General features: G+C 44.4%; 3 protein-coding genes across 7 annotated transcripts; all 3 read right to left on the bottom strand.

Annotated features, from left to right (window-relative positions):
* Window positions 1-1,314: 1,314 nt before the first annotated feature.
* LOC136445622 (zinc finger protein 84-like) lies at window positions 1,315-6,444 on the bottom strand. 2 transcript variants are annotated; one of them, XM_066443742.1, is made up of 3 exons: window positions 6,359-6,444; window positions 4,802-5,456; window positions 1,315-4,252 (listed from the first exon to the last, which is right to left on the bottom strand). In XM_066443742.1, the coding sequence occupies exons 2-3, from the start codon at window positions 5,381-5,383 to the stop codon at window positions 2,243-2,245; spliced, it is 2,592 nt and encodes an 863-aa protein (XP_066299839.1). In that variant the 5' UTR covers window positions 5,384-5,456; window positions 6,359-6,444; the 3' UTR covers window positions 1,315-2,242. The 2 variants fall into 2 exon arrangements, with proteins under 2 accessions (XP_066299839.1, XP_066299838.1); XM_066443741.1 differs by having other exon boundaries at window positions 1,315-5,456.
* A 632-nt stretch (window positions 6,445-7,076) lies between these two features.
* Window positions 7,077-21,662, bottom strand: LOC136446162 (actin-related protein 8-like). Of its 4 annotated transcripts, XM_066444479.1 has the most exons (14): window positions 21,362-21,662; window positions 14,734-14,910; window positions 14,029-14,139; window positions 13,632-13,652; window positions 13,461-13,541; window positions 12,889-13,062; window positions 12,134-12,244; window positions 11,620-11,735; window positions 10,882-11,035; window positions 10,309-10,404; window positions 9,648-9,788; window positions 8,870-9,131; window positions 8,366-8,529; window positions 7,077-7,936 (listed from the first exon to the last, which is right to left on the bottom strand). In XM_066444479.1, the coding sequence occupies exons 1-14, from the start codon at window positions 21,434-21,436 to the stop codon at window positions 7,793-7,795; spliced, it is 1,827 nt and encodes a 608-aa protein (XP_066300576.1). In that variant the 5' UTR covers window positions 21,437-21,662; the 3' UTR covers window positions 7,077-7,792. The 4 variants fall into 4 exon arrangements, with proteins under 4 accessions (XP_066300576.1, XP_066300574.1, XP_066300577.1 ...); XM_066444477.1 differs by lacking the exon at window positions 13,632-13,652 and having other exon boundaries at window positions 13,461-13,562; XM_066444480.1 differs by lacking the exon at window positions 13,632-13,652 and having other exon boundaries at window positions 13,461-13,562; window positions 14,734-14,907.
* Window positions 21,663-22,357: 695 nt separating this feature from the next.
* Window positions 22,358-26,371, bottom strand: LOC136446189 (dnaJ homolog subfamily C member 9-like). Its single transcript, XM_066444504.1, has 5 exons — window positions 25,912-26,371; window positions 25,324-25,470; window positions 24,721-24,837; window positions 24,053-24,264; window positions 22,358-23,279 (listed from the first exon to the last, which is right to left on the bottom strand). The coding sequence occupies exons 1-5, from the start codon at window positions 26,003-26,005 to the stop codon at window positions 23,091-23,093; spliced, it is 759 nt and encodes a 252-aa protein (XP_066300601.1). The 5' UTR covers window positions 26,006-26,371; the 3' UTR covers window positions 22,358-23,090.
* Between the last annotated feature and the right edge of the window lie 661 nt (window positions 26,372-27,032).

The raw sequence follows: 27,032 nt of genomic DNA, 5'->3' as shown, positions 1-27,032 counted from the left end.
GTACCCAATATTTTCTACAGCAAAAAGTATAATACAAGTCACTAATAGACTTGAATCTTTTCTATGGGTGGGGCATTTTAACAAAAGAATTATAATGATTTTAATTTCCATAGTTTATTCAATTACCGTCCGGCGGCCATGTTTCTTCAATAGAAGGTCCTGGCGCTCTATGCTAAAAACAAAACTCATTCTCTCCCCTATACGTATGTTGGATGTATGAGGTAACCGCGTTATCTCGTTTTTCTTTTCAGGCCGCTGAAAATCTTCCAACATAACCCGTATGTGACACGGGCAGGACGCTCCGACAGTATGACAACTTTTGGCGACTTTTTAGCGACCGTTGTATCCATTTATTTAGCAAAAATGACAAAAATAAAACTGGTATAATCATAATTCCGGTACTTCCCCACGAGGCAATGGCGCGAATTTATGTGACGTCATCACCACCATTTTGGGTTCAGATCATCGGTTATTTACATTTCAATAAATCTTTGCTCAAGTATTTTAGGATATTCCAGTCCTCTCAAATAATCACTATTCGGTGCAGAAAGCTCACGGAAGAGCAAACAAAAGGTTAAAGGTAATGGGATGTAACTTTGGACGCAGCTCGTCTATGCTGTAGACTCAACTTATAGTCTAGTCTTAACTAACAGGTAATTGCATTCTTAGATACATTAAAATGAACGGAGAGATTCTGGAGGGATTTTAGAACGATTGTATTCATTATAGTGTTCTGTTAACGGGGTGATTATGCCCTTGAATTTACTAATAAATGGAAAGATTTTAGAGATTTTGACAAGTTTTAAAAAATTGAACAGTTTTGATTCCTCACACGCTCGAGGATAACTCTTTTTAACGTCGAAAAATGCTCGAATTATTTCCAAAAGTTTAGTTGTTTCGTTATTGGGAGAAAATGATAGGTGCAAGGGGAATCATGACGTAGTTTAAGACAGGTGACGGTAGATTTGTGGAAGTTTTGTACGATGGTGGTGAGATTGACATGTGATCGGGGAAAGATATTTGTGACGTAGAAACCATTGAATACTATCTGTAGTTCTGTGCGTGGCGGTTTAAACACATGACTCCCCGTCAATTGTACAGTACAAAGTATGATACAGATGCATTGCGTTATTTCATATGTGAATGTTCTACATCCGATATCAGGAATGCTGACTGGGACCATTGTATTGCGTTGCTACCACTTTACTGAATAAACAAACAAAAAGATACGATAGTCGACACCCTCCTTCCCCTTATTGAACACTGATATAGACATAGAATTAGACTCACCAGACAATAACCACCGACAACAAATTATTGGCTTTGCCTACACTCATTTTATTGCACAAGTAAATATACCGAATTTCTAAAAAAAAAGTTCAGAATAATGTTTTGACCCAGATAAGGTCAAAAATGGACACAGCACGTCTAGACCGTAGACATAAATAATAGTAGAAAAATCATTAAACAGTTGATTTCCGCGCAACTGAATACAACACACATCTATTCTTATAGATACTAAAACTATCTTAGGTGCAAAACATACATCTATATACACTATACTTTAAGGTGCAATTTTACACATGCTTTAGAGCAAGCACGACAATTTACCACATTTGCCATAATCCTCACCAGCCTACCTTAATACGTAAAGCTCTTACGCAGACTTCTTTACTACAGAGTAGTTATGGGCCCGGGTCCCAGGCACAGATTAAGACTACAGACTGAATATGTACACCTCTGAGTAGTTGGGGCTCACAGCAAACATGGTCACTCTGGTCGGCTTTTCGAGTGTTAAAAGAAGTTGTATGCAGTACAGTGGTCATATTTGCGGATTTAGTGTCTTTCGCATGTCTTGTCATATGTACAGTAGACTGTATATGTATACAAATGTGACATTTCCTTTGCCTCCATAGCAGGCTCTCTGGGACCTTTGGGGGGCTTATAATACAGTTTTTGTTAATGACTTCTTTCCGTACTACGTCGTTTGTACAGCAAGCTTGTAACTAATGGTTACGGGTTGGCTGCAGAAACGACCCAGTATAGACAGAAGTCATCAGCGAAAGGTGTATTATAAGCCTCACAAAAATAGCCCAGAGAGCCTGCTATGGAGGCTAACAATACCGAGAAACAGAATAGTTATATACGGAAGAGTTATTATGGGGTTTTTTTTGTCACACGTTATTGAGATAACGTATACTTTCCAGCTGCCTGTACCCGTAGCATAACCCGCGTGTAAGTTTCATCGGTTCTTATCAGTGTGTTTTCGTCGGTGTTGACTCAAATTGGAATTACTTGCTGCAGAAAAGTCGCACTGGTCACATTTGTAGGGTTTCTCTCCGGTATGAGTTCTCATGTGTACGGTCAAGTCACACTTAATACCTGTCCTGTACGAACATTCCCCGCACATGTAGGGTTTGGTATGTTTTGTGAGGTGTTGCTTTAATGTGGACTCTAGGGCTGCAGAATAGTCACACTGCCCACACATGAAGGGTTTCTGCCCGGTGTGTTTTGAACGATGATGGTCCAAACTGGCTTTTTGTGCAGCAGAATAGTCACACTGGTCACACTTGTATGGTTTTTCTCCTGTATGGATCCTCATATGTTTAGATAAAGAAGACTTTTGAGCTGTCCTGTACGCACACTCCCCACACTTATGGGGCTTCTCACCAGTGTGTTTTGTTAGATGTTGGTCTAAATTGTATTTCTGTGTTGCAGAATAGTCACACTGGTCACATTTGTAGGGTTTTTCTCCTGTATGGGTTCTCATGTGTCGGGATAAGGCAGACCTTTTAGTCGTCCTGTACCCGCACTTTTCACACAAGTAGGGTTTGTCACCAGAGTGTTTTCCTAGATGTCGGTCAAAAGAGGCTTCATGTGCTGTAGAATAATCGCACTTGTCACAATTGTAGATTTTTGCTCCTGTATGTTTCCTTGTATGTCGGAATAAGTTTGATTTGCGTGCTGTGAAAAAGTCACAATGGTCACATGTGTAAAGTTTTTCACCTGTATGAGTTCTCATATGTTTGGCAAAGTCTGACTTTCGAGCTGACCTGTAGCCGCATTGGTCACACTTGTGGGGATTCTCACCAGTGTGCGTTGTTAGATGTGTATTCAACGTGGATTTTACTGCTGCAGAATAGTCACACTGGTTACATTTGTAGGGCTTTTCCCCTGTGTGGGTTCTCTTATGTTTGGATAAGTAAGACTTGTGAGCCGTCCTGTACCCACACTCTCCACACATGTAAAGTTTCTCCCCAGTGTGTCCAACCACATGCCTTACCTTACAGACGTACGGTTTCTCACCAGTGTGTTTTGCTAGATGGTTGTCTAATAATTTTTTCCGTGCTGTAGAATAGTCACACTGGTCACACTTGTAGGGGTTTTCTCCTGTATGGGTTCTCATATGGCGGGATAAAGTTTTCCTACGAGCTGTCCTGTGCCCACACTCCCCACACATGTAGGGTTTCTCACCAGTGTGTGTTGTTAGATGTTGGTCCAAATCATATTTCTGCCCTGCAGAATAGTCGCACTGGTCGCACTTGTAGGGTTTTTCACCCCTATGGGTTCTCATATGTCGGGTTAAGGACATTGCATAAGCTGTCCTGTAGCCGCATGTTTCACACATAAAACGTTTCTCACCTGTGTGTTTCACTAGATGGTTGTCCAAAGCACTTTTCAGTGCTGCAGAATAGTCGCACTGGTCACATTTGTAGAGTTTTTCAGTATGTGATGTTTTTATGTGTAGGGTTAAATAAGACTGTAGAGCTGTCCTGTACCCACATTCATTACACGTGTAGGGTTTCTCACCATTGTGCTTTGCTGCCATATGGCAAGCCAACTTGTATTTCTTTGCTGCAGAATAGTCACACTGGTCACATTTGTAGGGTTTTCCTCCTGTATGGGTTCTCATGTGTTGGGATAAATCAGCCTTTTTAGCCGTCCTGTACCCACACTCCCCACAGAGGTAACGTTTTTCATCACTGTGTTTTGTTGCCTTATGGCAGTCTAAACGGTATTTCGTTGGTGCAGAAAAGTCGCACTGGTCACACTTAAAGGGTTTTTCTCCTGTATGGGTTCTCATGTGAATTGTTAAGTGTGACTTACAACGTGCCCTGTGCCCACACACCCCACAAATTAAGGCTTTCTTGCCAATGTGTTTAACCTCGTGCATTCCTATATTCTGGGCTTGGTTTAGGGGCCAAGGTACAAGAAACAGGATACTTCCCATATTGCCTATGCTCTGCTGTACCTGTGAGGTTGGCCTGTTGTCGGGTTGGGGAAAGTTCACGTCACACGTTTCCTGCTGCAGGCCCATGTCTGTTGTCTGGGTCTCTCTGTTGTCATTTTCATTCCCAGTGAGTTCGGGACAATCCATCTCCTTCCCAGTGTCTTCGGCACGCACGTAATTGTGCGTGTGACTTGTTGTTAGGTGGCTAGCTAAGTGGCATTTTTTAGTGGCAGAATAGTCACACTGGTCACATTTGAAAGGTTTTTCCCCTGTATGGGTTCTCATATGCTCGGATAGGCGGGACCTCACAGCTGTCCTGTACTCACACACTGTACACATGTAGGGTTTCTCACCTGTGTGTTTTGTACAGTGTACATCTAATGTGGATTTCCGTGCAGCGGAATAGTCGCACTGGTCACACTTGTAAGGTTTTTCTCCTGTATGGGTTCTCATATGATAGGATAGGCGGGACTTTTTAGCCGCACTGTACCCGCACTCCTTACACACAAAGGGTTTCTCACCACTGTGTTTAACTACACCTTTTCCCATATTGCCTATGCTCTGCTGTACCTGAAAGGTTGGGTTGTTGTCAGGTTGGGGAAAGTTCACGTCACACGTCTGGGTCTCCATATCGTCATTTTCATCCCCATGCAGTTCGGAACAATCCATCTCCTTCCCAGTGTCTTCAGCACACTCTACTTTTACTCCAAAGTGGCCAGTCTCCTTTCTAGGACGTTCAGTGCTGTCCATCTCCTTCCCAGGACGTTCAGTGCTGTCCATCTCCTTCCCAGGATGTTCAGTGCTGTCCATCTGCTTCCCAGGATGTTCAGAGCAGTCAATCTCCTTCCCAGGATGTTCATCACACTCTACCTTGATTCGAAAGTGGCCAGTTTCCTTCCCATGACGTTCAGTGCTGTCCATCTCCTTCCCAGGATGTTCAGTGCTGTCTATCTCCTTCCCAGGATGTTCAGAGCAGTCAATCTCCTTCCCAGGATGTTCATCACACTCTACCTTGATTCGAAAGTGGCCAGCTTTCTTCCCAGGACGTTCAGTGCTGTCCATCTCCTTCCCAGGACGTTCAGTGCTGTCCATCTCCTTCCCAGGATGTTCAGTGCTGTCCATCTCCTTCCCAGGATGTTCAGTGCTGTCCATCTCCTTCCCAGGATGCCAAACACACAGCACTCATTCAGCAGAATGTTCACAGCTGGAATCGTCCATTTCCACCCTGTAGGGGAGGGTACAGTCATACAAGTTATACTCAGTCCACCTGACAAAGTATTAATCTTTAAATAATAATAGGGCTGTGCACCCAAATAATGCTCAGGTACAGGTACAGCAGTTTAGACATGTACAGCGGTTAAGTTACAGGTCCGGACCTGAACCTGTACCTAAGAAGTATTGTCAATTATCTGTAAGTTATATTTGTAGCCAAGTGTCTTTTTCAGTTTGTAAGAAAATTTACATATTCTACCTTCGAATATAAGTATTTACGAGTTTTCTACACTTTACAGGTACAGGGTTTAGGCAAACAGCACTAATCACTCTATTATTCCAAAAATTAGGATCTGGAGACTATATGACCCCAAATGACCTCCAGAAAGAAACAATAAATTTCCCATTAGTGATGGTCAGAAGGCCAGTAACACAACGTACAAATATCGGTTCAAACATCTGTAAGAGCTGAAATGACAATCTGACATACGCGTACATCTGACATTACTTCCTTCCTAGGTCGGCAAGAACCAGACCTTTCCTTACACTTCTGCCGGGGGTATAAATAATTTATAAGGCAAACATGTCACATTGCATAAACGTTACGTTCATACGACAAGCCTGACCCATCACCCACCCCGCTACAAGTCCCTGGTGCGGCATTTTCACAGATCTGATATGGTACGCCAATAGACGGTAAACCGGTTTGAATCGGGTCAAAACAAACCTTGGTTTAGGTGGCACGGATCTCACGAATGATCAGCTTTGCCCCCCTCCCACCCTATTATTCCACTATATCTAAATCCAGAGTAGGCCTATAAATTGTGCTCTCAGGGTGATCCTTTTTCCTCAGAAATACTCTCAAGCTCCCAAGCTCCGTATCGGAATACCTGAATGCTCGTTTGTAAGCCTTACCTGCTTCCTGTGATGTTTTTCTCTCGTCATGTAAACCGGGACTCGGGCGGCTTTGTCTGTCCGTCGTATCGAGGGGTCAGAGGTTAAGTGGGTCAAAGGTGAATCTACTCCCCTGATTTCTAGATGCATGTAGTACATTCTATATCTGCCAACACGTTAGTAGGTTGTTAATAATTTCTACAGGAAAAAATAATAAACCACACGAAAAGATTTGTTTCTTGTATACGGGGGGAGGAAATATCCAAAATTAATTCTGCTAACTATTATAAATCATATTTACTTATTTGAAATACTGAAACTAAACTTCCATCCAGTAGCCATGTCTCTTCAATGGACCGACCTGGTGCTGACCCGTGATCTCACACCGCAGTTCCTTCTCCAACTTTGTACCTACCAATATAAATCCCACAGTTCTGGGGTGTAGTATCCAGTAGGATTCTCTCATGGCGGTTCCATAGCCTCTACCAGGCTCCACAGATCTTTCGCCCTACTATACGTTGTATGTTGTAGCGATTATATATTGTTGCACCATAAATATGTAATGATATATGTTGATAGAGTTATCAGGACTCAAATGACTGTGCATCTCTGCTATATTGTATCTGACCCTTACCTCTTCCCTCATGACCTCAATGAAAAGCAGCCTGCGTGCCGATTTGAGCTTATCATGAATAAGCAAAGGTTCAAAACATCTATTGAAAAGAGCAGGGGACCTAAATACAATGTGTGATGGTTTTTTTATTTCTTGTTCTTGCAGAGAACACCTTATATGGAATTTTCCCAACTTGAAGGTACATGCAAGCTGAACAGACTGTATGTAGCATCTACACTTATATGTACTGTATAAAGATATTATGGTCTTCTTTTTTTACACAAACAGTCCAGCTGACATGGTGATGACAACAATACAATGCACTGATAGAGGTGCCAAAGCTTAACCTTTAGCACACTGAAGTAGCCATTTGGTACCCCAATCTCTATTGGTTACAGAGTTAGGCATCAGGGGGAAGGTTAACTTTAAGTTATTTCCAATTTCAGAGAAGAGCAATAAGTAGAGTAAGTTTTAATGAATTCCCAGATACAGCTTATGATGTAGAGGAAATGCAATTGTCTTAGTTGTTCATATTGTCCAAAAGTCCAATGTATTGTCAGCAGTGCAATTCAACTATGTATATATAGTTGTAAGACTATACAAATGTAAAGTTTGAATGTTATGAATAATAAAAAAACTGTTCATCATCCTCATCACGTTTATTTACACAGTACAGTTGTCTAATACACAAAAGTGCGACCTCTTCCTGAAAATCAGAAAATGCTGACCACTTCCCGCTGACTACCAGACGAGCGGCGACCGCTTCCTATGCTACTGACTACCAGACGAGCGGCGACCGCTTCCAGCTGACTACCAGACGAACGGCGACCGCTTCTCGCTGACTACCAGACAAACGGCGACCTCTCCCTCAGTATCCTGATGCCGAACTTTCTCCACTCGCGCTGCCCCACCCACAGCTCCTGCGTCGTGTCCAGACACGCCAGGACGGCCGCTCCCTTCCAGCAAACCATCTGCGGGTCCTGGTCCTACGTGGGAGCAAACAAACACACATTATCAAAAAACAAACACAAAAACCAGCATCCTTCCAGCAAACCATCTGCAGGTCCTGTAAAGGTCAAAACAAATAATAAAAATCAACCAAGGGCTGGGTAAAAACATACACCACCCAGTCCTGATTCAACCATGGTAAAGCTTCCATCTGACCTATAGAAAAGGTGATAACCTTCATGGCATGAGTGTTCCTGAACTTTGAGATGATGACCTTTGACCAGGTGATGACATAATGTCCTTTGGCCTGGTGATGACCTAATAACCTCTAGACCTGTATTGCTAATTGACCTCTGACCAGACAATTACCTACAGACCTTTGGCCCGGGGATGACCTAATGACCTTTGGTCTGTTGATTATCTCTACTGTGTGAGTAGTTCTGACCTCTGACCAGGTACCTACTGACCTTTGGCCTGTTGATGACCTCCATGGTGTCGGCGATGCTGCGGTACTTGGCGGGCAGCTGTGACCTGACCCTGTGCAGCAGGAAGTTCTGCGCGCCCGGGAAGTTCAGCCCCCCTCCCACCACCAGGATGCAGGAGAACATCTTCTTCTTCGTCTCGTCAGACGCTGCAGAGAAACAGGAAAACAAACACCTACTAGTATTAGTTGTGATTGAAAAATGAACAGAGTCCAAGATTGTGATATTTTACTTTCACAAGTTTCATAAAATTGACTGAATCTCGTACTTGGCATATGAGATACAAGTCATTCGATGGAAGCCATTGCGGAAGTCCATGTGATAACCCAAAATATCGTCTAGTCAGTAATACATGTATCAAATGTTATGCGAGAAGCGAATGAAGCTGCACTGAACAGGATAGAGATAAACGACAAGCTATGATGATGACAGCCCAGGTATTAACTTAATTTACATACTGTATAATCATACAGCTGTACTTATTCTCACCACAGCACTCTATACTGTGCAGAATGGTCTGGTCCACTCCCATCAGTTTCAGGGGGGGAGGCTCCGCCCCCCTCCTGGAGGTGGAGGGTAGCCTGACGACCCCCCTGCGATGTTTAGCCTCCGACCCCCCTGCGTCCTCCCGCACCCTCTTGTGCCTGGGCTCTAAGCTGGGTTTTGAGTCGGGGGAGGTTTTGTCCCCGTCTGCCCCTTGGTCCTGCTTACTGCTCGCCTTCGCTTTCTTCTCTGCCACAGCTTTGGCCACCTGCAAAAACAGGATATCATTTAGACGTCCTTAATAATCACAGACGATCCCTAATCATTGCTGATCGAGTAAACATCAGACGTATTACTGCAAAAAATGTTATTTACAGCTCGTAGACTCGTCATCAGATCGATTTTCACACAATGTGGAGGGTATAAAGACTACAAACATTTCCATAGGCAGCAAGCTAAGATAAGTGAGAAAAACAGCTGTGATTTTAGTAATCACCTGTTGTTGTGTGCTCTGGAGGTAGTGATGGGATAGAGGTTAAAGGTGAGAGGTGAAAGGTTACCTGTTGCTGCGTGCTCTGAGTCTGCAGGAGGTAGTGGTGGGTCAAAGGTTAGATGTTAAGTGTGAGGTGAAAGGTTACCTGTTGCTGTGTGCTCTGGGTCTGCAGCAGGTAGTGGTGGGTTAGAGGTGAAAGGTTAAGTGTGAAAGGTTACCTGTTGCTGTGTGCTCTGGGTCTGCAGGAGGTACTGGTGGGTTAGAGGTTAAAGGTGAGAGGTTAAAGGTTACCTGTTGCTGCGTGCTCTGTGTCTGCAGGAGGTAGTGTTCATCATGGACGTCCTCCGGGTCTCCCTGGTTCCTGAGCTGGGTGTGCACCAGACTGCTGCCGACCAGCCCAAACAGCTGGGGGTGGAACAGACCCATGGGTGCCTATAGGGGTACAACAGACCCATGAGTTACAGGGGTACAACAGACCCATGGGTTACAGGGGTACAACAGACCCATGGGTTACAGGGGGTACAACAGACCCATGAGTTACAGGGGTACAACAGACCCATGAGTTACAGGGGTACAACAGACCCATGGGTTACAGGGGTACAACAGGCCCATGGGTGCCTACAGGGGGTACAAGAGACCCATGGGTTACAGGGGTACAACAGATCCATGGGTTACAGGGGTACAACAGGCCCATGGGTGCCTACAGGGGGTACAAGAGACCCATGGGTGCCTACAGGGGTAAAACAGACCCATCGATTACAGGAGTAAAACAGCTGGGGATAAAACATACCTATGGCTTAAAGGGGTAAACATATGTGGCTAGAGCAGACAGCTAGGGAGCCTACAGGGGATAAAACAGACCCATCAGCTACTGGGGGTAAAACTGAATCCAAATGTTTAGTGGATACAAGACCAGGATAGCAAAGATAACACAAGGAGGTGTGGCCGGTACCTGGATGGTTTCCTCCCCTAACCGGACCTGGTACCGCCGGGTGAACGTGTCCGGCCTCTGAACATGGACGTCCTGACATCGGGCACCAAACATGTCCTGAAACGGCAGGAAATATCTACCGTTAGAATGCATGTGGTTCTGTCATAGCCCTGCTTAAATCATGCTACAAAAAATTGAGAGTGAAATAACATCATATTTATTGTGGTGTGTGTGGGTTGATGTAGGGAGCTGCAGTACCTTCTTGATATGACAGGTGGTGTGCTTGAGCTCTTGTAGTATGGGTTTAGGTTAGGGTTAGGGCAGGTTAGGGATAATGTGTGTACTAGTATATGAGAGCTGCAGTACCCTGTTGAGATGACAGGAGGAGTGCCTGAGCTCCTGCAGCAGCTGACAGTCCTTATATGGGTTTAGGTTATAGTCCTTATATGGGTTTAGGTTAGCATTAGAGTGTATATATGAGAGCTGCAGTACCCTGTTGAGATGACTGGAGGAGTGCTTGAGCTCCTGCAGAAGCTGACAGTCCTTAAATGGGTCAGGGTTAGCATTAGAGTGTATATAAGAGAGCTGCAGTACCCTGTTGAGATGACAGGAGGAGTGCTTGAGCTCCTGCAGCAGCTGACAGTCCAGCCTGTCCAGCAGGTTGCAGTCCTTATATGGGAAGTTGTTTTTCCTCAGCAGCCACTCCAGGCACCTGGTGATGTCCCTGCCGCCGTAGTCCAGCCATAGTCTGGGGGGAGGGAAGGACATCTAAATATCCAGATACACCCATCCTAACACCCAGTCATACACCCATCCACACACCAATATATATACACCCATCCTAACACCCATCCATGCACCCATCCATGCACCAATATATATACACCCATCTTAACATCCAGCCATGCACCAATCCACACACAAATATATATATACACCCAGTCATGCACCCAACCACACATCCAGTCATACACCTATCCATACCCATCTACACACTCCGAGCCACACATGCAGCTGAACACCCATCTGCACATGCAACCACAGACCTATCCTGACCAGAAACCCATCAACACACCCAACCACAAACGCCTATAAATACACCCAGCCATTCAACCCAAATAAACATGTCCAGGTAAATACCCATCCACACACCTATTCACAAACCAAGCTACACATCCAGATATGCACCCATCTACACACTAGTCACACACCCTGCCAAGCAACAATCAACATACCCATCCAGACACCTAGCTACCCACACTCAATGGAAACAATTCACTGCAAGCATTCACAACAAATCTGTAAAATCCATCTGCAATCTAACATACTGACCTTGAGTTTCTGTGTGAGAGGCCGTCTTCTACACAGCACACGGCTGTCTTCTGATCCCCGACATCCACCACACAGGCACTGGCCACCCCGCTGCCAAAGGTCGCACACACAGACTCCTGTAACACACATATAACCTTTAACCTCTAACCCGCACACAGGCACTCGCCACACCACTGCCGAACGTCGCACACACAGACTCCTGTAAACAGATACATTTGTAGTAACCTAATACCAAAACTGATTCCTGCAAGGGGTCACGGACACAGTCATGGATGGATGGATGAATGGATGGATGGATGGATGGATGGATGGATGGATGGATGGATGGATGGATGGACGGTCGGATGGAGGGATGGACTAACTGACAGCCCACCTGATCTGCGATGGCGGCAGAGAAGCCCAGCCTGTTCAGCAGCAGGTTAATGACTTTAAATATGACCAATTGATTGATTGACTGATTGACTGGTTGATTGACAGATTGATTGACAGATTGATTGATTGACTGACAGCCCACCTGATGTGCGATGGCTGCGGAGAAGCCCAGCCTGTTCAGCAGCAGATTAATGAGCTCCTTGATGTGTTGTCTGTTGTAGATGTCTGGGACAAGCAGGATGCATCTGTAGTGCTGAAAAAATAAAACAAAAACAAATAAACAAAAATAAACAAACATCATGCTGGCTACATGTTTATCTGTAGTGTTAAACATAACTCAAAAACATTTGTGCAGTGCGTTTATGAAGGGTAGACATCCAGGACGGAATAATAACATTTTGATCAAATCTAACCATTAAACAAATGTAGAGAGTTGTAGACATTTCAAATCCCATCCAGCATTTTTCATTGTTGAAATAATAGTTGATAATACTAATAGTAAGTTCTTTTCAATAATGAAAAATGTATTATGTTGGATGGTATTGGAAATGTTTGTAGCTAAATTTGTTCAGCTTATTAATAAGAATGTCACATCTACAGTGCTTCCCCCTTATGCTTGGGTCACATTTCCCAGCCGGGATCCGGCCGGGCTGTTTGCGGAAACGAAAAATTAAAATGTATATCAATAAATATGCACTAGCTATGCTCTTGAATAATTTTTGGTACGTTTTGTGTCTTTTGTTGTCTTTTATGTCATACTTTTTGTTCCCAAACACTGCCCGGCCGGGCCCCGGATTGAAAATGTGACCCAAGCATAACCTAGGACTTAACAGATATTCATTACGCGGGCAATGAATGGAGGGGAGAAAAAAAATAGTTTACAAGACAGAACCCTACTTTGAGGTCCTCGATAGGAATGTCGAGGAACTTCTCGATGGCTGTGGTCCATATGGTCTCCAGGTCAGCCAGAACTGCGGTGAGAGACCCTCCCGGGCCGCTGTGCAGATGGAGCTGACCACACGCCATGGGCCAGTGGACGTTGTAGCATTCCGAGGGGTGCAGGTACAGGACCTGGGGTGGGATATAGATACGTAGCTCAAGAACATGAACACAGCTTTAGCTAATGTTATATCATTGGCATTTGAAGGCTGAGATGCTATAGAATGGCAAGGCGGTACTGGACAATGGACCTTGCATGGTGATTGCATGGTAGCCTTGTGGTTAGGGTTGTTAACAGGTACAGGACCTGGGGGGGGGGGGGGGATAGATACGTAGTTCAAGAACATGAACACAGCTCTAGTCAACTTGAAATCATTGGAATTGGAAGGCTATACAAGGAGTTCACTGCTATCTCCTAGCTGAATTATTTCTATCTTCCATAAATTCTGTTCATACAATGCCTGGAAATTGTCCGTTATGGCCTTGCAAAATTGTTGTGTGTTTTTTTAAATTGGTACAAGTTGCCCCACCTCCTGTCCCACTAAGTACTCGGGTTTGGAGCTGGTGTCGGTCCACTCCAGGTCTGACGTCTCCTCGATGTGGGGACCCACCTGGGCATTGTAGGCTGCAAGCTGGACACATGGGAGATATAATATATCATTAACAGCAATATTTACACTAATAACAATGTGGGGACCCACCTGTGCATTGTAGGCTGCAAGCTGCAGAATAACAACATTCACTTTACGCCAAAAATAGTTACTCAAGCAACTGTATAAGATTTGAAACAGTCAGGACATTTCAGACAGCATCCACTGTCTTTCGTCAGTGACTATGATAGCGAATCCTGTCTGAAACGTCTGTTTCAAATCTTATCCAGTTGCTTGAGTAACTATTTTTGGCGTATCTTATTACCTCTTATTATTCTCTTCAGTTCAAAAGCAACACCCTACAGTTATGGCCAGCCTTCCATTCAAGAAAATGATCAAAACATATTATATTGGAAGAACTTCAGAAAGGATGCTAGAAGTTGAACAGCATTTTCTGTTGGTGCGGCCAGTCTGTGTTGCCCTGGCAACGTGATGATTGACAGCTTACCTGTTCTGTGGGCGGGGCCAGTCTGTGTTGCCCTGACGACGTGGTGATTGACATCAGAGCTTGCTGCACTCCTCTCAAGCCTTGCTCATGCAGTGCTCTGCTCTCAGCTTGCTGTACAACATTAAAAACAGACACACAACTACATTAACACACAAATTAAACACAAGCAAACATAGTTTAAACTCAAGGTATCACTCTGGCCCTGAGATCTACAAATCTTACGAATACAGAAAATATTACTGTTGTACATTGTTGGGTTAATAATTGAAATCAAAGTCACCAAATGAATGTATTTCCTTTATTTTTGACACTTCAAAGTAAAAATCAAGAGAGATCTTTAAATGTAAGTGGAGGGCTGGAGGAAAACTCACTAAAACAGTGTGTGACAGAAGGTTCAGTCTTTCAACTCTGTTATCATGCTGACCTTCTGAATAACCATTATTTTTCTGAATCTGAGAAAAAAGGAAAGGTAGTCCCATGGCCTTTTTTTGGGCAGTGGGGCGATGGTAAGCTTATATGTAATGAATGTAAAATTGTTATGCTGTCCATGTCTAATTCCATTGTTATGTCTTTTATTTGTCAGCAGGGCTAGCCCTTTATTGTGTGATAGCCACAGGCTCGTTATAGGCCCTGTCTGTGTGTATTGAACAGCCAAACCAACAAATAAATAAATGGAAAAATTGAAACGACTTAAAAGCGACGTACGCAAGCTTCGTGTCTGAGCAGCGTCCTGTCCTCGTATTTCCCCGCAGTATCTGGGTTGCGGCGCCGCCTGGCGATGACCTGCGGTATGACGTGCGGGAAGGTATCGGAGGCACGGCCGATGCGCAGGAGGGACGATCCCGGGTGGATCACGATGACCGCGGTCCCCTGGACGGGCTGCTGGGGAGAAACGGGACGGTTAGCTCAAATCTTTCAAATCTGTACGGCAAAAATAATTACTCAAGCAACTGGATAAAGTTTTGAAACAGTCAGACATTTCAGACAGCATCCACTGTCTTTTGTCAGTACCTGAAAAAAAATTTCTGTCTGACTTTCCCCTTCTCGTGTTGGGAGAGCTGCCCTTTCAAATCTGTATTTGTTTAAACCCAAATCTTAAAAGTACATATACTTATGATATAGTTCATACAAAAACATGCACTTCTGAATTACTGTACGTTGATCTTAATACACACTATAACACAACAAAACTATGACGCAGTCTGTAATTGTCTGTTGTATGGACGGATGGTATAGTGGAGAAAGGAGTTATACAGTCTGTTGGTCCTGGCTAAGGGGCCACTGATTCCACCAGAGTTCCTTAAGGACTTTCCAGTGACCTCTGACCGACGTCTCCGAACTCAAATTCAGGGATTCTTCTGAAAAGGTGCCCTGGGAAAGCAGACTTGGGATCCGGCCTTTAGCCAGTTCCCTCAGCAGCCAAATGCAGTTAACCTGCCAATCTAAATTAGTGGCCGTCGGCAGCTAACTGCCTTGGGCCGCCGAAGGAACAGGCAAACGACCCGATCCCAAGTTTCGTTACCCAGTACTAAGGAGGGGAACAGGGGCGTCATGCCCCCAGGCTCCAAGAGTAACCATGCACTCTCTCTTACCCTGGGGAGCAGATTCTCTGACAAGATTCTGATTGACCTGAAATGCTACTAGGTCACATAAGGTCAGACTTAAACTGTGACCTATCTGATAATAAAAACTCTGGATATAATTTATGTTTTGTTTGTTTTGCAAACATGGTAAACCACTTTTTGGCGTTACACATGTTTTGTACTAAGTACAAGCTGCGAAAGATCAGACTGTAAGGTTTGATCTACTCACACTAGGATGGACCCCTACTTTCGACCCAAGTGTGATGGGTTCTCTAACTTGAGGTTTGGCCCTCCTCTAACACAGGACCTCCATTATCTATATCTTCGTTGGGACGTCCCTACTAGTAGTTGAGTCGAGTGAGGAAATAGAATGATGTAAAATGCCTTGAACTCTCACTCACTCATTCTCACACACTCTCACTCACTCACTCACTCACTCACTCACTCACTAACACTCACTCACTCACTCACTCACTCACTCACTCACTCACTCACTCACTCACTCACTCACTCACTCACTCACTCACTCACTCTCACTCACTCACTCACTCACTCACTCACTCACTCACTCTCACTCACTCACTCACTCACTCACTCACTCGCTCACTCACTCACTCACTCACTCACTCACCTACTCACTTTCCGGTTTATTTATTGCTATATGTTATTTTATGCAGTTCAGGAATCAATTTCATCACAATTGAGACACAACATTTATTCTTCATGAAGCAAATCTCATTTTTAACTGCTCACGGAACATAATGTGCGTTCTACATGTACAAATTAAGAATCGATAACAATCAACTGGGGAGCAATAAAAAGTTAAAGTACTCCCCGCACCGAAGGTGCATAAGGCGGCGCCCATCTCCATTTCTGTAGCCCTGGGCCACACAACTTTGTGCAAGTCACTACAGCAGGGGGCTAGTCCACTGGTAGTGAAGTGTGTTTAACTTCCATACTCTTTCCCAAATGCTGAGTGCTAAGCAGAGAAAGCAGTATGGACCATTTTTTTAGTCTTTGGTATGACCCGGCTGGGACCGGTAGCAATAACTGAACAAGAAACCTGTATGATACTGCAGAGAAGTACAATTATAGATATCTTTAAGAAATACTGCATGAACATTAATATTTCCATTCTTAACCATTAGCACACTGAAGTAGGCATTCTGCTAACAATTCTCTATGTATGCAGCAGGAAGAACACTCCCTCAAAATGTTAATCAATGTCTAAAACAGTACATGAAATATTCTCATCTGATTGTAACATGATTTCTAGCTGTACTGTGGTGCACCCTAGTCACCTATCTTTATCATTATCAGAACTAAACACCATTTGGCTAAAAGAATTACCACAATCGCTAAATTTACACACCACCACATGAAGGAAATATTTCACTTATTCTTGACTTTTTTATTCTTCCCAAAAACTGAGAGATCTCTTGTGAAAAACGATGGTGATCTTATCAGACATACCTGCAATTGAGAGAGCCCAATTATTTAAATGTAATATAACCACATACCCTGAGATTCCTTCCCTCAGTCACACTACTGTGAAGCTAAAGATATGTTACATCATGATGTTTGTGCTGTGGATATGTTTATACATTTTTACCCAGCTTCCATCTTTTATACACATCTGACTTACAAATCTAAAATTTCCTGAGAAATTTGATACAGCAAATAGTCACAATTCCTCCAGTATAACTATAACTGTATAAGTCACATTTCTTTGTTACTTGGTTATTCACAAAACCACATTTACTTCAGTTTTAGGTTAAATGAGGGAAAATTTGGGGTAAAGTTAATGCCATGTACAGACTATTTCATTTCATATTCATTTTGAAAACAAATTCTCTCTATCACAGAGTAAACAATTTCACCCCCATTCCAAACCACAGCTAACATTAAGTGCACCAATTGGATTTGAACACATGATGCTGGCCTGGAAAATCACCATGAAAACAATCTAAGCCTGAGAGGAAAGTCTGCACCTTGGTACATACAGTTTCAGGTAGGAACCATACTATAGTTAGATTCAAGTTTTTCTCCTAACCTTATCTGTTTTCACCTAGACCTTTTGACAACTATTTGGTCTAAGTAAAATGTCCAACAAGCATGAATTTCCTGGACTGTAATTGCAATACACAGTCACACCTGTACTACAAGTGACCACCTCTGCAAAAGGACCACTTGGCCATTGATATACAGTCAAACCATTACTAGCGAACACCGCATAAGGACCCCCTGCAAATTTTTGGTGGTCCATTTACCCAAGCATTAAGAGTCCTGTCTATAGTGACCACCTGTCTATAGTGACCACCTGTCTATAGTGACCACCTATCTATAGTGACCACCTATCTATAGTGACCACCTATCTATAGTGACCACCTATCTATAGTGACCACCTGTCTATAGTGACCACCTGTCTATAGTGACCACCTGTCTACAGTGACCACCTGTCTATAGTGACCACCTGTCTACTGTAACATACAATTTGACTTACAGGTTTGACTATATGCAGAACATATGCCAGGACTGCTTTACTAGAAAACATAGTAGTACATGCTGTCCTGCACTAGAACACATAGTACATGCTGTCCTGCACTAGAACACATAGTACATGCTGTCCTGCACTAGAACACATAGTACATGCTGTCCTGCACTAGAACACATAGTACATGCTGTCCTGCACTAGAACACATAGTACATGCTGTCCTGCACTAGAACACATAGTACATGCTGTCCTGCACTAGAACACATAGTACATGCTGTCCTGATATCCTTTCCTGTACTAGAACACATAGTACATGTCCTGATATCCTACTTCCTAGTACTGTACTAGAAAAAGTAGAATACATAGTACATGCTGTCCTGATATTCTACTTAGTAGTCCTGTACTAGAAGTTGAACACATAGTACATGCTGTCCTGTACTAGAAGACATAGTACATGCTGTCCTGATAGCCCATTTCTTGTAGCACTTTCACCGCTGCCTGGTTAAATTGTATCGGTCCACACACCATTGCCATGGTAACGGGTCCCGGCGCGGGCAGGTCGTTTCCCACGACCTCTCGCCTGATTCGTCCCGTCCGGCCAGTCCACTCGTGCCCGGGGTCGGACAACACGTGGATGACCTTTAACCTCTTAGCGTGCCGCTGTTCCAACTCCTCCAGCTGTCCGCGCCACAGGATGTCCCTCTCTTGTTTGTTGAAGAAGAACACGGTGATGTCGACTTTGCGGTCGTCTTGGGAAAGAAGCCGGGTGACCAGTCCTGGGACCGGCGTGAAACCGGTACCCGCGACCACGAAGGCGATGGACGTGAAGTTGACCAATGGCGGCAGAGCGAGCGTTGTGTCGTAGTCCCTGACGTCGAGGCGGTCGCCAGGTTGCAGCTCCCCCAACACAGGTGTGAGCGCGCCCTGTGGGTACACCTTGATCATCAGGTACAGGGCCACGCCCTGCTCCTCACCTGGGCCCACCTGCGCAGGTGGGAGGGACGACGGGACAGGTGTGTACGGGCGCTCAACCTGTCCGAAACCCGACACCTCCCCACGTACGTACACATGGTGACCCGCCGGCACCCACATCCGCGACCCGGGAGGCAGACGCACGCAGAACAGTACCGTATCGTGGGTCACTTCCACACGAGACTCCACTAAACACGCCCGGTACTTTCGCACACCATCTCCCGCACTAACCAGCCTCCCATCCATGTCCAGGGGAGACCCTAACCCTGCCCACTTTCTACCTGCATCAACTTTTGTCAACTTAACATCGAGTTTCGATCCTGAGGCTCCGAACGATACGTTAATTTTGTCGGTAACTTCTCCCTCTAACTCCACGTGGACACTGTACTGCTGCTCACCCAGGATGAGACACAGCTGGAACTCCCTCCCGGTTTTATCCAAGATTACGTTCTCGCGAGTCAAACCCTTCCACTTGGTGTACACGACTATAGTCACATTTTTATCGCTCTGGAACCAGTCATAACGTAGGGCTTCCCTTGTCACGGTGGGTACAGCATTGACCGAAATGTCCATTGCGTCTTCCTCGTTAGGAGCTGCTTCCGGTGGAGAGACTGTAACCGACTCGTGGCTGATGCTGTCTTTTTCCTGCACAGAGGCAGCGTCGGGAAGCGGGGCTTTTGAAGGTTCTGGGTTTATGGGCCAAGGATTGTCCACGGTGTCACATTCATCCTGAGAAGTTTCTGGAGCAGCTATAGCTATCCCACCGGTGTTGTCCTGAATTATGGTGACAGGTCTCTCACAGGTGTTTTCCAGCTTGTCTTCAGATGATGTACTTGGTTTACTTCCGGTGTTCTCCACAGAGGAAGTACTTGGAAGTGGCGCTTGGGGAAGCTTCAGTGTCGAGGGAATAGGAGGCTTGAGAAATCCTGTCTGAACTTTCAGAGGTTTTCTTTTCGGGGCTCCCGCAGAGTTTGGCGCAGTGTGAAGGGTCGTTCGCAGGCGACCAACCAAGCAGCTCTCCAGCATGGACTCGTAGTTCACCCAGCGGTGGACCTCGTTGAACAGGTCAGTCCCGTCTTTCCCCGCCGCCCTCATCAACTCTTCCGCCCCGCCGGGATGGTACTCCGCGTACGCCGTCACGTTGTACACCTTCCCACGGATCGCCGTCCACACGTCTCCCTCCTTGTCGTGTTTCGCTAACTCCTCTGGCGTGACGTTCTGCAGCCGTCCGCCGGTCCCGGATAAGTCCTTAGATTTGGAGAGGCGGATCCAGTCCATGAGCGACCGCCCTGGTTTCAGCGCGACCTTGTTCCGAGGTTTCCCCCCGCCTGCCCTCTGCGGGGACGCCAGCGCCGGGAACGCCGGCACTCCGAGGTTTCCGCTCATCTCGTCGTCTGTCGTGTTCGTTACCGTGGTGATGGCACAGCCGACACGTCCGCAGCCCATTGGCTGACGCCTCGTCACCAGGCCTGAGGTAAAAGGTCAGAGGATAGAGGTCAGGCCCGGCTCATTAGTGATATAATAACGAAGAAATAAAATGATCATCATATTTTATTGAATTTGATTCACTGTTGAGCTGGGGCCTGACGGTCTCCCTCTGCCTTGGCCCCGACCCAAATTAGAATAATCCCATTCGCAGATTCGAGTACACATGTGCAGTGTCACAGGTGAAGTGTACAACTGAGACGTAAACAAAACATGTCTGGGCATTGCTATGCAATTTGGGACAATGGTCGAGACAACAACAGCGACAACTTCACTTTGACACTGCACATGTCAGCTAAATCTACGAATGGCCTCATTAATTAAGTTGAAAGAATTTGTGGTTGTAGCATACAACAATTTGGAAGAAAGAGGCTTATCAGCTGAACTTCTGCACAATGATTCTGCATCATATACCATTCATTCTGTTTCATTGTCATACAGTATAAGTATTTGCAAGGACATTATTTGCAATCATTTATGGATTTTCAAATAAAAACCTAACTACAAATCTCTTTTTTTTTAATAGCAACCATTAGTGCACTCTGTCATTACAGGGAAAAGTAAGAGCAGACTGTCGTTTAAAGCTAGTCGACTAGAACATTTTTGTTTAGCGTCTGTATGATTATGAAAATTATAACTAACGTATGGGGAAGCGGGCGGTGGTATATGGGGAGGGGGGCGCGGCGAATGCAGACGCAGAGGTTTATTTGTACAGTTATTAGCTCATGCCCAGGCCTTTTACACCCGGACCAGGACTCACTCGCTACCGTACCAACAGCGGGACTCATCTCTGACTCACCTCGGGCGCAGGCTCGGGGCCTCCCGGGGACGGACTAAGTCTCTTCTCCTTCTGCTTCGGCGGGGTGGGGACCATGGCGGGCAGCTTCGCTCGGCTTCCGGGCACGAAACTTCTCAACTAACGACGTTTTACTCAAATTAGACGAGCAAAACAGACCCAGAAATACTTCTTACAATGTTAGGAACCTTCACACGCTGATTTACGATGTATAAAGTAGTTACTTCATTAAATTTACGGATTTTACCGTCAGTTCTTTTTGCCAGTAAAAAAGCTGAGAGGAAAAGTTGACCTTTGTCATATAACCATGACGTCACTTCCTTCTGCAGCGACCCCGAGAAACCGGACGTGACGTAATCTGCACCTATCAATGTAAGTTGTCGGGTGATGAGTTTGAGGAGGCGGTAAAGTATATACTGCTAAGTGTCATACGTTGTTCGTGTTCCCGAGTTGTTGCTTGAATTGTTTATCCTGAAGTACACCAATGTACTCCCTATTACAGTACCCTTTTCGTGAAATCCTATTAGTAAGGTAAAAATTGACTTCTTTATGAAATCTATGTGGTCAGGAAGGTTGAACAAAACATGACTAAACACACAGAATATAGGAAAATGATAGATTCTTCATTTTCATTTCTTCTTCTTTGACCTTGGACTTGATTTCAGCATTCTACAACTTAAGTATCGTTTTCCAGTATTTGTGTTTGGCACTTTACGGCATATATTTGATCATTTTGCAGCTGATTTGCATGATTAACAGTATTGTCAAAAACTTTTATTGGGGGGGAAACAGACAAAAATTGATGCACGAGCAAAGGTCATCCACATAATGAAATCAACATGGCCTAAATGAAAAAAAAAAAAAAAAATTCAAATACATAACACTGTAATGGAGTGCTCCACTTTGTATTGATAAGGACAAATGAAAAGTACAGGCAACACACACAACAGGCATGTTATATCATACTTCCAGGTTTCATCTCAACAAAGAAACATAACATATAATTGAAACGCTTTCACTTTATTATTTATAAACATTTTTCCAACAAATGTGCTCACATCACATGTGGCACAGTAAGTAAAGGCTACTGAAATATCTTAGTGTGAGGTGCTAACAGTAGTGCCTAGCATGTGTTAAATATCTACTTATCATGTTGCAGGGCTCTGAGAGGGTTTATAAGTACCAGCAGCCCACACATCTCGTCATGAAGACAAGGCTGTATTGAGGATTAAGAAGCCCCCTAAATAGCCTCAGGGTAATGCATACAGCTTGAACAAAAAATAAAGGTTCTCAGAGAAAAATAAAGTTTCCCAGCAGTGTTCTGTGTTTCCACGTTTAGTACTGATCACTTTTTCCCCTTCCTGGTTTTCTTGCCTTTTGCTAAAAGTTTTTAGAGCATATCTGACATCCAGGTCTGCCATGAAAACAAACATTTTCCAACAAAAGTGCTTACATCACATATGGCGCAGTAAGTAAAGTCTACTGATTCATATTCTTTGTACACTTTATTCCAGTAGTGCCTAGCATATGTGAGTCATGCTGCAGTACTCTCAGCAGGGTAATGAGTATCAGCAGCCCACACATCTAGTCATCAGGGATCTAGAAACCCCCTAACTATCCCCAGGGTAATGCTTACTAATCTCCAAGCAGATCTTTAACAAAAAAATGGGTTTTGAGAGGAAAAGTCAGTTTCCCAGCAAAGTGTTCTTTATGTTCACGTTTTAATCGGTAATCACTTTTTCCCTTTCTTTGTCTTCTTGCCCTTGGGCGCGTATCTGGCCTCAAGGTCGGCCATGAAGTTGTTAAACCCGCTCTCCCTGCTCTGGCTCCGCTGGGCGATCATCTTCTTCAAGGCATCTTCCGACTCGTCCATCCCGAGCTCTTTTCTTGCTGCCTCCGCCTCCTTTGCCTCTTTCTTAGCCTGGAGAGGGAAAAGATGTGATGACATCATCATAAATAGAGCACAATAAGCTGTGATGACATTGTTGAGAGCACATTTCGATGTTGCAAGATATTTTAGCTGTAAGAACAGGAATATGGCTAGTACTGTCCACGGGTGATCCTATGACAGGGCCACTCCACATCTGTAGCTGATTATTGATCAATAAAAGAGATCAACCCCTGTCTATCTAGAGCACTTCTGACCAGGCAACCAGAGAGTGAACATCTCATCCTTACTAGTGGCTATCACATACAGTAGTAAAAACATTATCAAAAATGGAGCACGAAAACAAGTCAAGTCAAGTCAAGTCAAAGCCTTTATTTTTCTTCAAAGTGCTTGTTCGGCCACATAGCCGCTTTTCAACGAGGTCAAAGTGAAGTAGAGGAGCAGGAATCACGGATAAAGAGTACAAAAAAAACTTGTGATGGTATCATCAGAAATGGAGCATGAAAGATGTGATACCATCAATAATTGTGGGGTCGTGTGGCGTAACGGCAGGATTTCCGACTCAGAACCAAGGGGTTCCGGGTTCGAATCCCCTGCTGCCACCGATCTTGTGCCTTTGGGAAAAAAAGATACTTAACACGATTTTCCCCAAAACAACCAAGTGTAAAAATCGGGTACTTTATGTGTGTGGGTCACGACACCAGCAATAGCTGCCTGTGTCCCACGTGTATTGCACTGTTGCAATTCCAATAAATCAAATAAAAAAAAATCAAATCAATAAAAACAGAGCACAAAAACATCCTTGCCTTGCGTTTCCTGTGCTGTTTCTTGCTCCTCTGCTCCTGTGAGAAGGCAGGGAAGTCCCGCAGCGCGCCCGAGCTGACCTGATCCTGCAGCAGCCGACGGAACCGGGGCTCGTCCTCCATTGTTGCCAGGGTAACGGACTCCATGATGGCGTCCATGTCCCCCTCGTGTTCCTGGTACGCCGCTGTCAGCTCCCCAAGTTCCTCTTCTGAACCTGAACATAGGAAACGCAAAAATGGGATAAAAGATTTAGGCTACTGTAGATGCAGAAATGTTTGCGGTGGTTTTATGTTCGCGGTTTTTGTGGTAAGCTTTTCGTTGTGAACTTATTACGACCCCAAAATATTTAGCCGGTGCTTCTGTATTTATTTATTTCAGCTCTATTACATCACATGATGCAAATGGACAAAGGGAAACAGATACTGACAAGTTAAAAAAGTTTATTTATGTTTCTGTCATTATTGAAGAAGTTCAGGTACAGGTAGAGGTACAGGTCAGAATCTGTACCTAAACCTCTGTACCGGTACCTGTACCTGTACCTGATGTTTCGTTTAGGTACGCAGCACTACTTACAACATGTTCGAGCTCAGGCCGACTCTAGGGTCAAACTCAAGCCATAGAATTTGATCCAGATGAAAGCAAACACAAGACGGTGCTCTGACTGTCCTACCTTTGTACTTCTTCTCAAACTCCAGGATAGCCTGCAGGGTGACTTGAGGGAACAGCAGTCGCCAGTAGGATGTCCAGTCTCTGTCCTGATCAACATCAGCCTCATCATCTGTCTCTCCTGTGTGATATAAACAACAGGAACAATGTTACATGTGTGACATGAACAAGAGGAACAATGTTACATGTGTGACAATACCGGCTATATAGATACAGATACAAAAATGGTTTCTTGTTTGCCGGCTCTCATAAGCCAAAAGCAAACATTAAACTGTGTACTGTACAATGGCAACTGGCATTCAATAAGAAAACAGCAAAAAAGTTATAACAACAAAAGAAAAAAAACTCATAAGCCTGCTATGGAGGCTATCTCTTCTACTTTAGAACTAGAATCTTCAAAATAAAAACTATATACTAGTATGAGATATGGAAACAGTTTTCATTTAGTCACTGACAAAAGTCAGCGGATGCTGTCTAAAATATCTGACCCTTCCCAAATTTATCCATAATTTTGCTTGAACTGTTATCTTGCTTATCTTATTAGCTACCTGGATGTCTAACCTTCATCGACATATATAAGAGATAAACTATTCAAGTCTGTAGTTACCACTTTCATCATACAGGGCCCTCTTCCCACTATCAGACAGGATGGAGTACACTTTGCTGAGAGCCTGGAACTTCTCTGTAGACTTCTCATCATCCGAGTTCCGGTCGGGGTGAAATCTCATGGACATTCTGTAGTAACCTTTCTTCACTGCAACAACAGGAAAAACAGGTTACATATTTGGTTACATGAAGGTTACATATTTGGGTGGGTAAGTGTGCCTGTGTGTGTGTGTTTGTGTGTGTGTGTGCATGCATTTGACTGTATGTGTGTGTGTGTGTGTGTGTGTGTGTGTGTGTGTGTGTGTGTGCTTGTGTGTGCCTGCCTATGTGTGTATGTGTATGCCGTCTGTGTGTGCCTTTCACTGTGTGTGCGTCTGTGTCTCTCTGTGTGTGCCTTTGACTGTGTGTGTATATGTATGTATGTGTGTGTCTGTGTGTGCCTGTGTATCCAAACCTATCATAGCTCCCGAGTTATCTGCGGAGAGAAGACTCGGGAGCTAACTAAAATAGGTTTTGATACCGGGCTACAACATTATAAATAATGGCCTTCATTCATTTTACAGGCATGTGCCCCCCTCCCCCATCTTACCTTCCTTTTCTGACGCGGTGTTCTCCACTCCTATGACCTTGTAAAGGTCACGGGTGTCGAAAAGCTCCTCACACGTCTGCAGAAGTCCCGGCATGGTGCAAGTGTGGACAGTTGTGGACAGGTGAGCAGGTACGGGACGATTTCTCGGAACAGAACACTCTTATGTTCTTCGCTCTTTTTTCAAAATGGCGCGAAATTTCCCAGAGGATGGTGGGAAGTTCTGACCTTTGAACTCTGACCCAAAGTACTCAACTGTTTCCTGGTCTATACCGAGGACATATTTACGAAGTTACACGGCACTAAATCGCGTCAAATTGCACATTGAATAGAGCTAAATCATTTTCCTTTATCTTCGAAGTAGCATGGCCCCTGCGCAAGGACACGCACACTCACTGACAAGCTTAGAGTTCTAACTTTGGGCTCTCGACCAATCACGTGGCGCGGTTGTTCCAAATGGTTGTTCCAAAATTGCTTGCCCGAGGCTGGGGCGCAATCTTCTCTGTTCAGATGTTCAGGCATATGGACGCGGAATGAGAGTCACCTAGCGGCGGGTCAGTATTACACAGGTTGGCACTTCCGGGAAGGGAAAATTCTAATAGTTTTGATATTTGTTATTTAATCTATTTTTTTTTCTATGGACTTATAATGGCGGTCCGTGTATTCACCGAAATACGGGAAATACGCGAAATACACGAAATACACGTCCGAAATACACGAAATACACATGAAGATGGCTGAAATCTACCGAAATACAGTATGATTTGATGAGTTAACATCACAGGTTGCTATATGCCGTCTTAAAATAATATATTTATAGCCCTGGCGACAAGAAAATGACAGAAAATACTTCGCGATCCCGGCCACGTCCGGTCGCCACCATCTTTCTTACCATACACCATGATGTTTGTTTTTCAGTGTTGTCTTCTTATGTGTCATTTACACAAAAAGGGTGGTGAAATGTACCGAAATACAGTATGATTTGATGAGCAAACATCACAGGTTGCTTTATTTCGGCATAAAATAATATATTTATGGTCCTGGTGACAAGAAAAGGACAGAAAATACTTTGCGACCCCGGCCGGCCGCCGCGTCATCTTTCTTACCATACGCCATGATGGATC

The sequence above is a fragment of the Branchiostoma lanceolatum genome, chromosome 12 (assembly GCF_035083965.1).
Source record: "Branchiostoma lanceolatum isolate klBraLanc5 chromosome 12, klBraLanc5.hap2, whole genome shotgun sequence".
Classification (NCBI taxonomy): Eukaryota; Metazoa; Chordata; class Leptocardii; order Amphioxiformes; family Branchiostomatidae; genus Branchiostoma; species Branchiostoma lanceolatum.
This window is presented reverse-complemented; position numbering and strand designations above follow the sequence as displayed.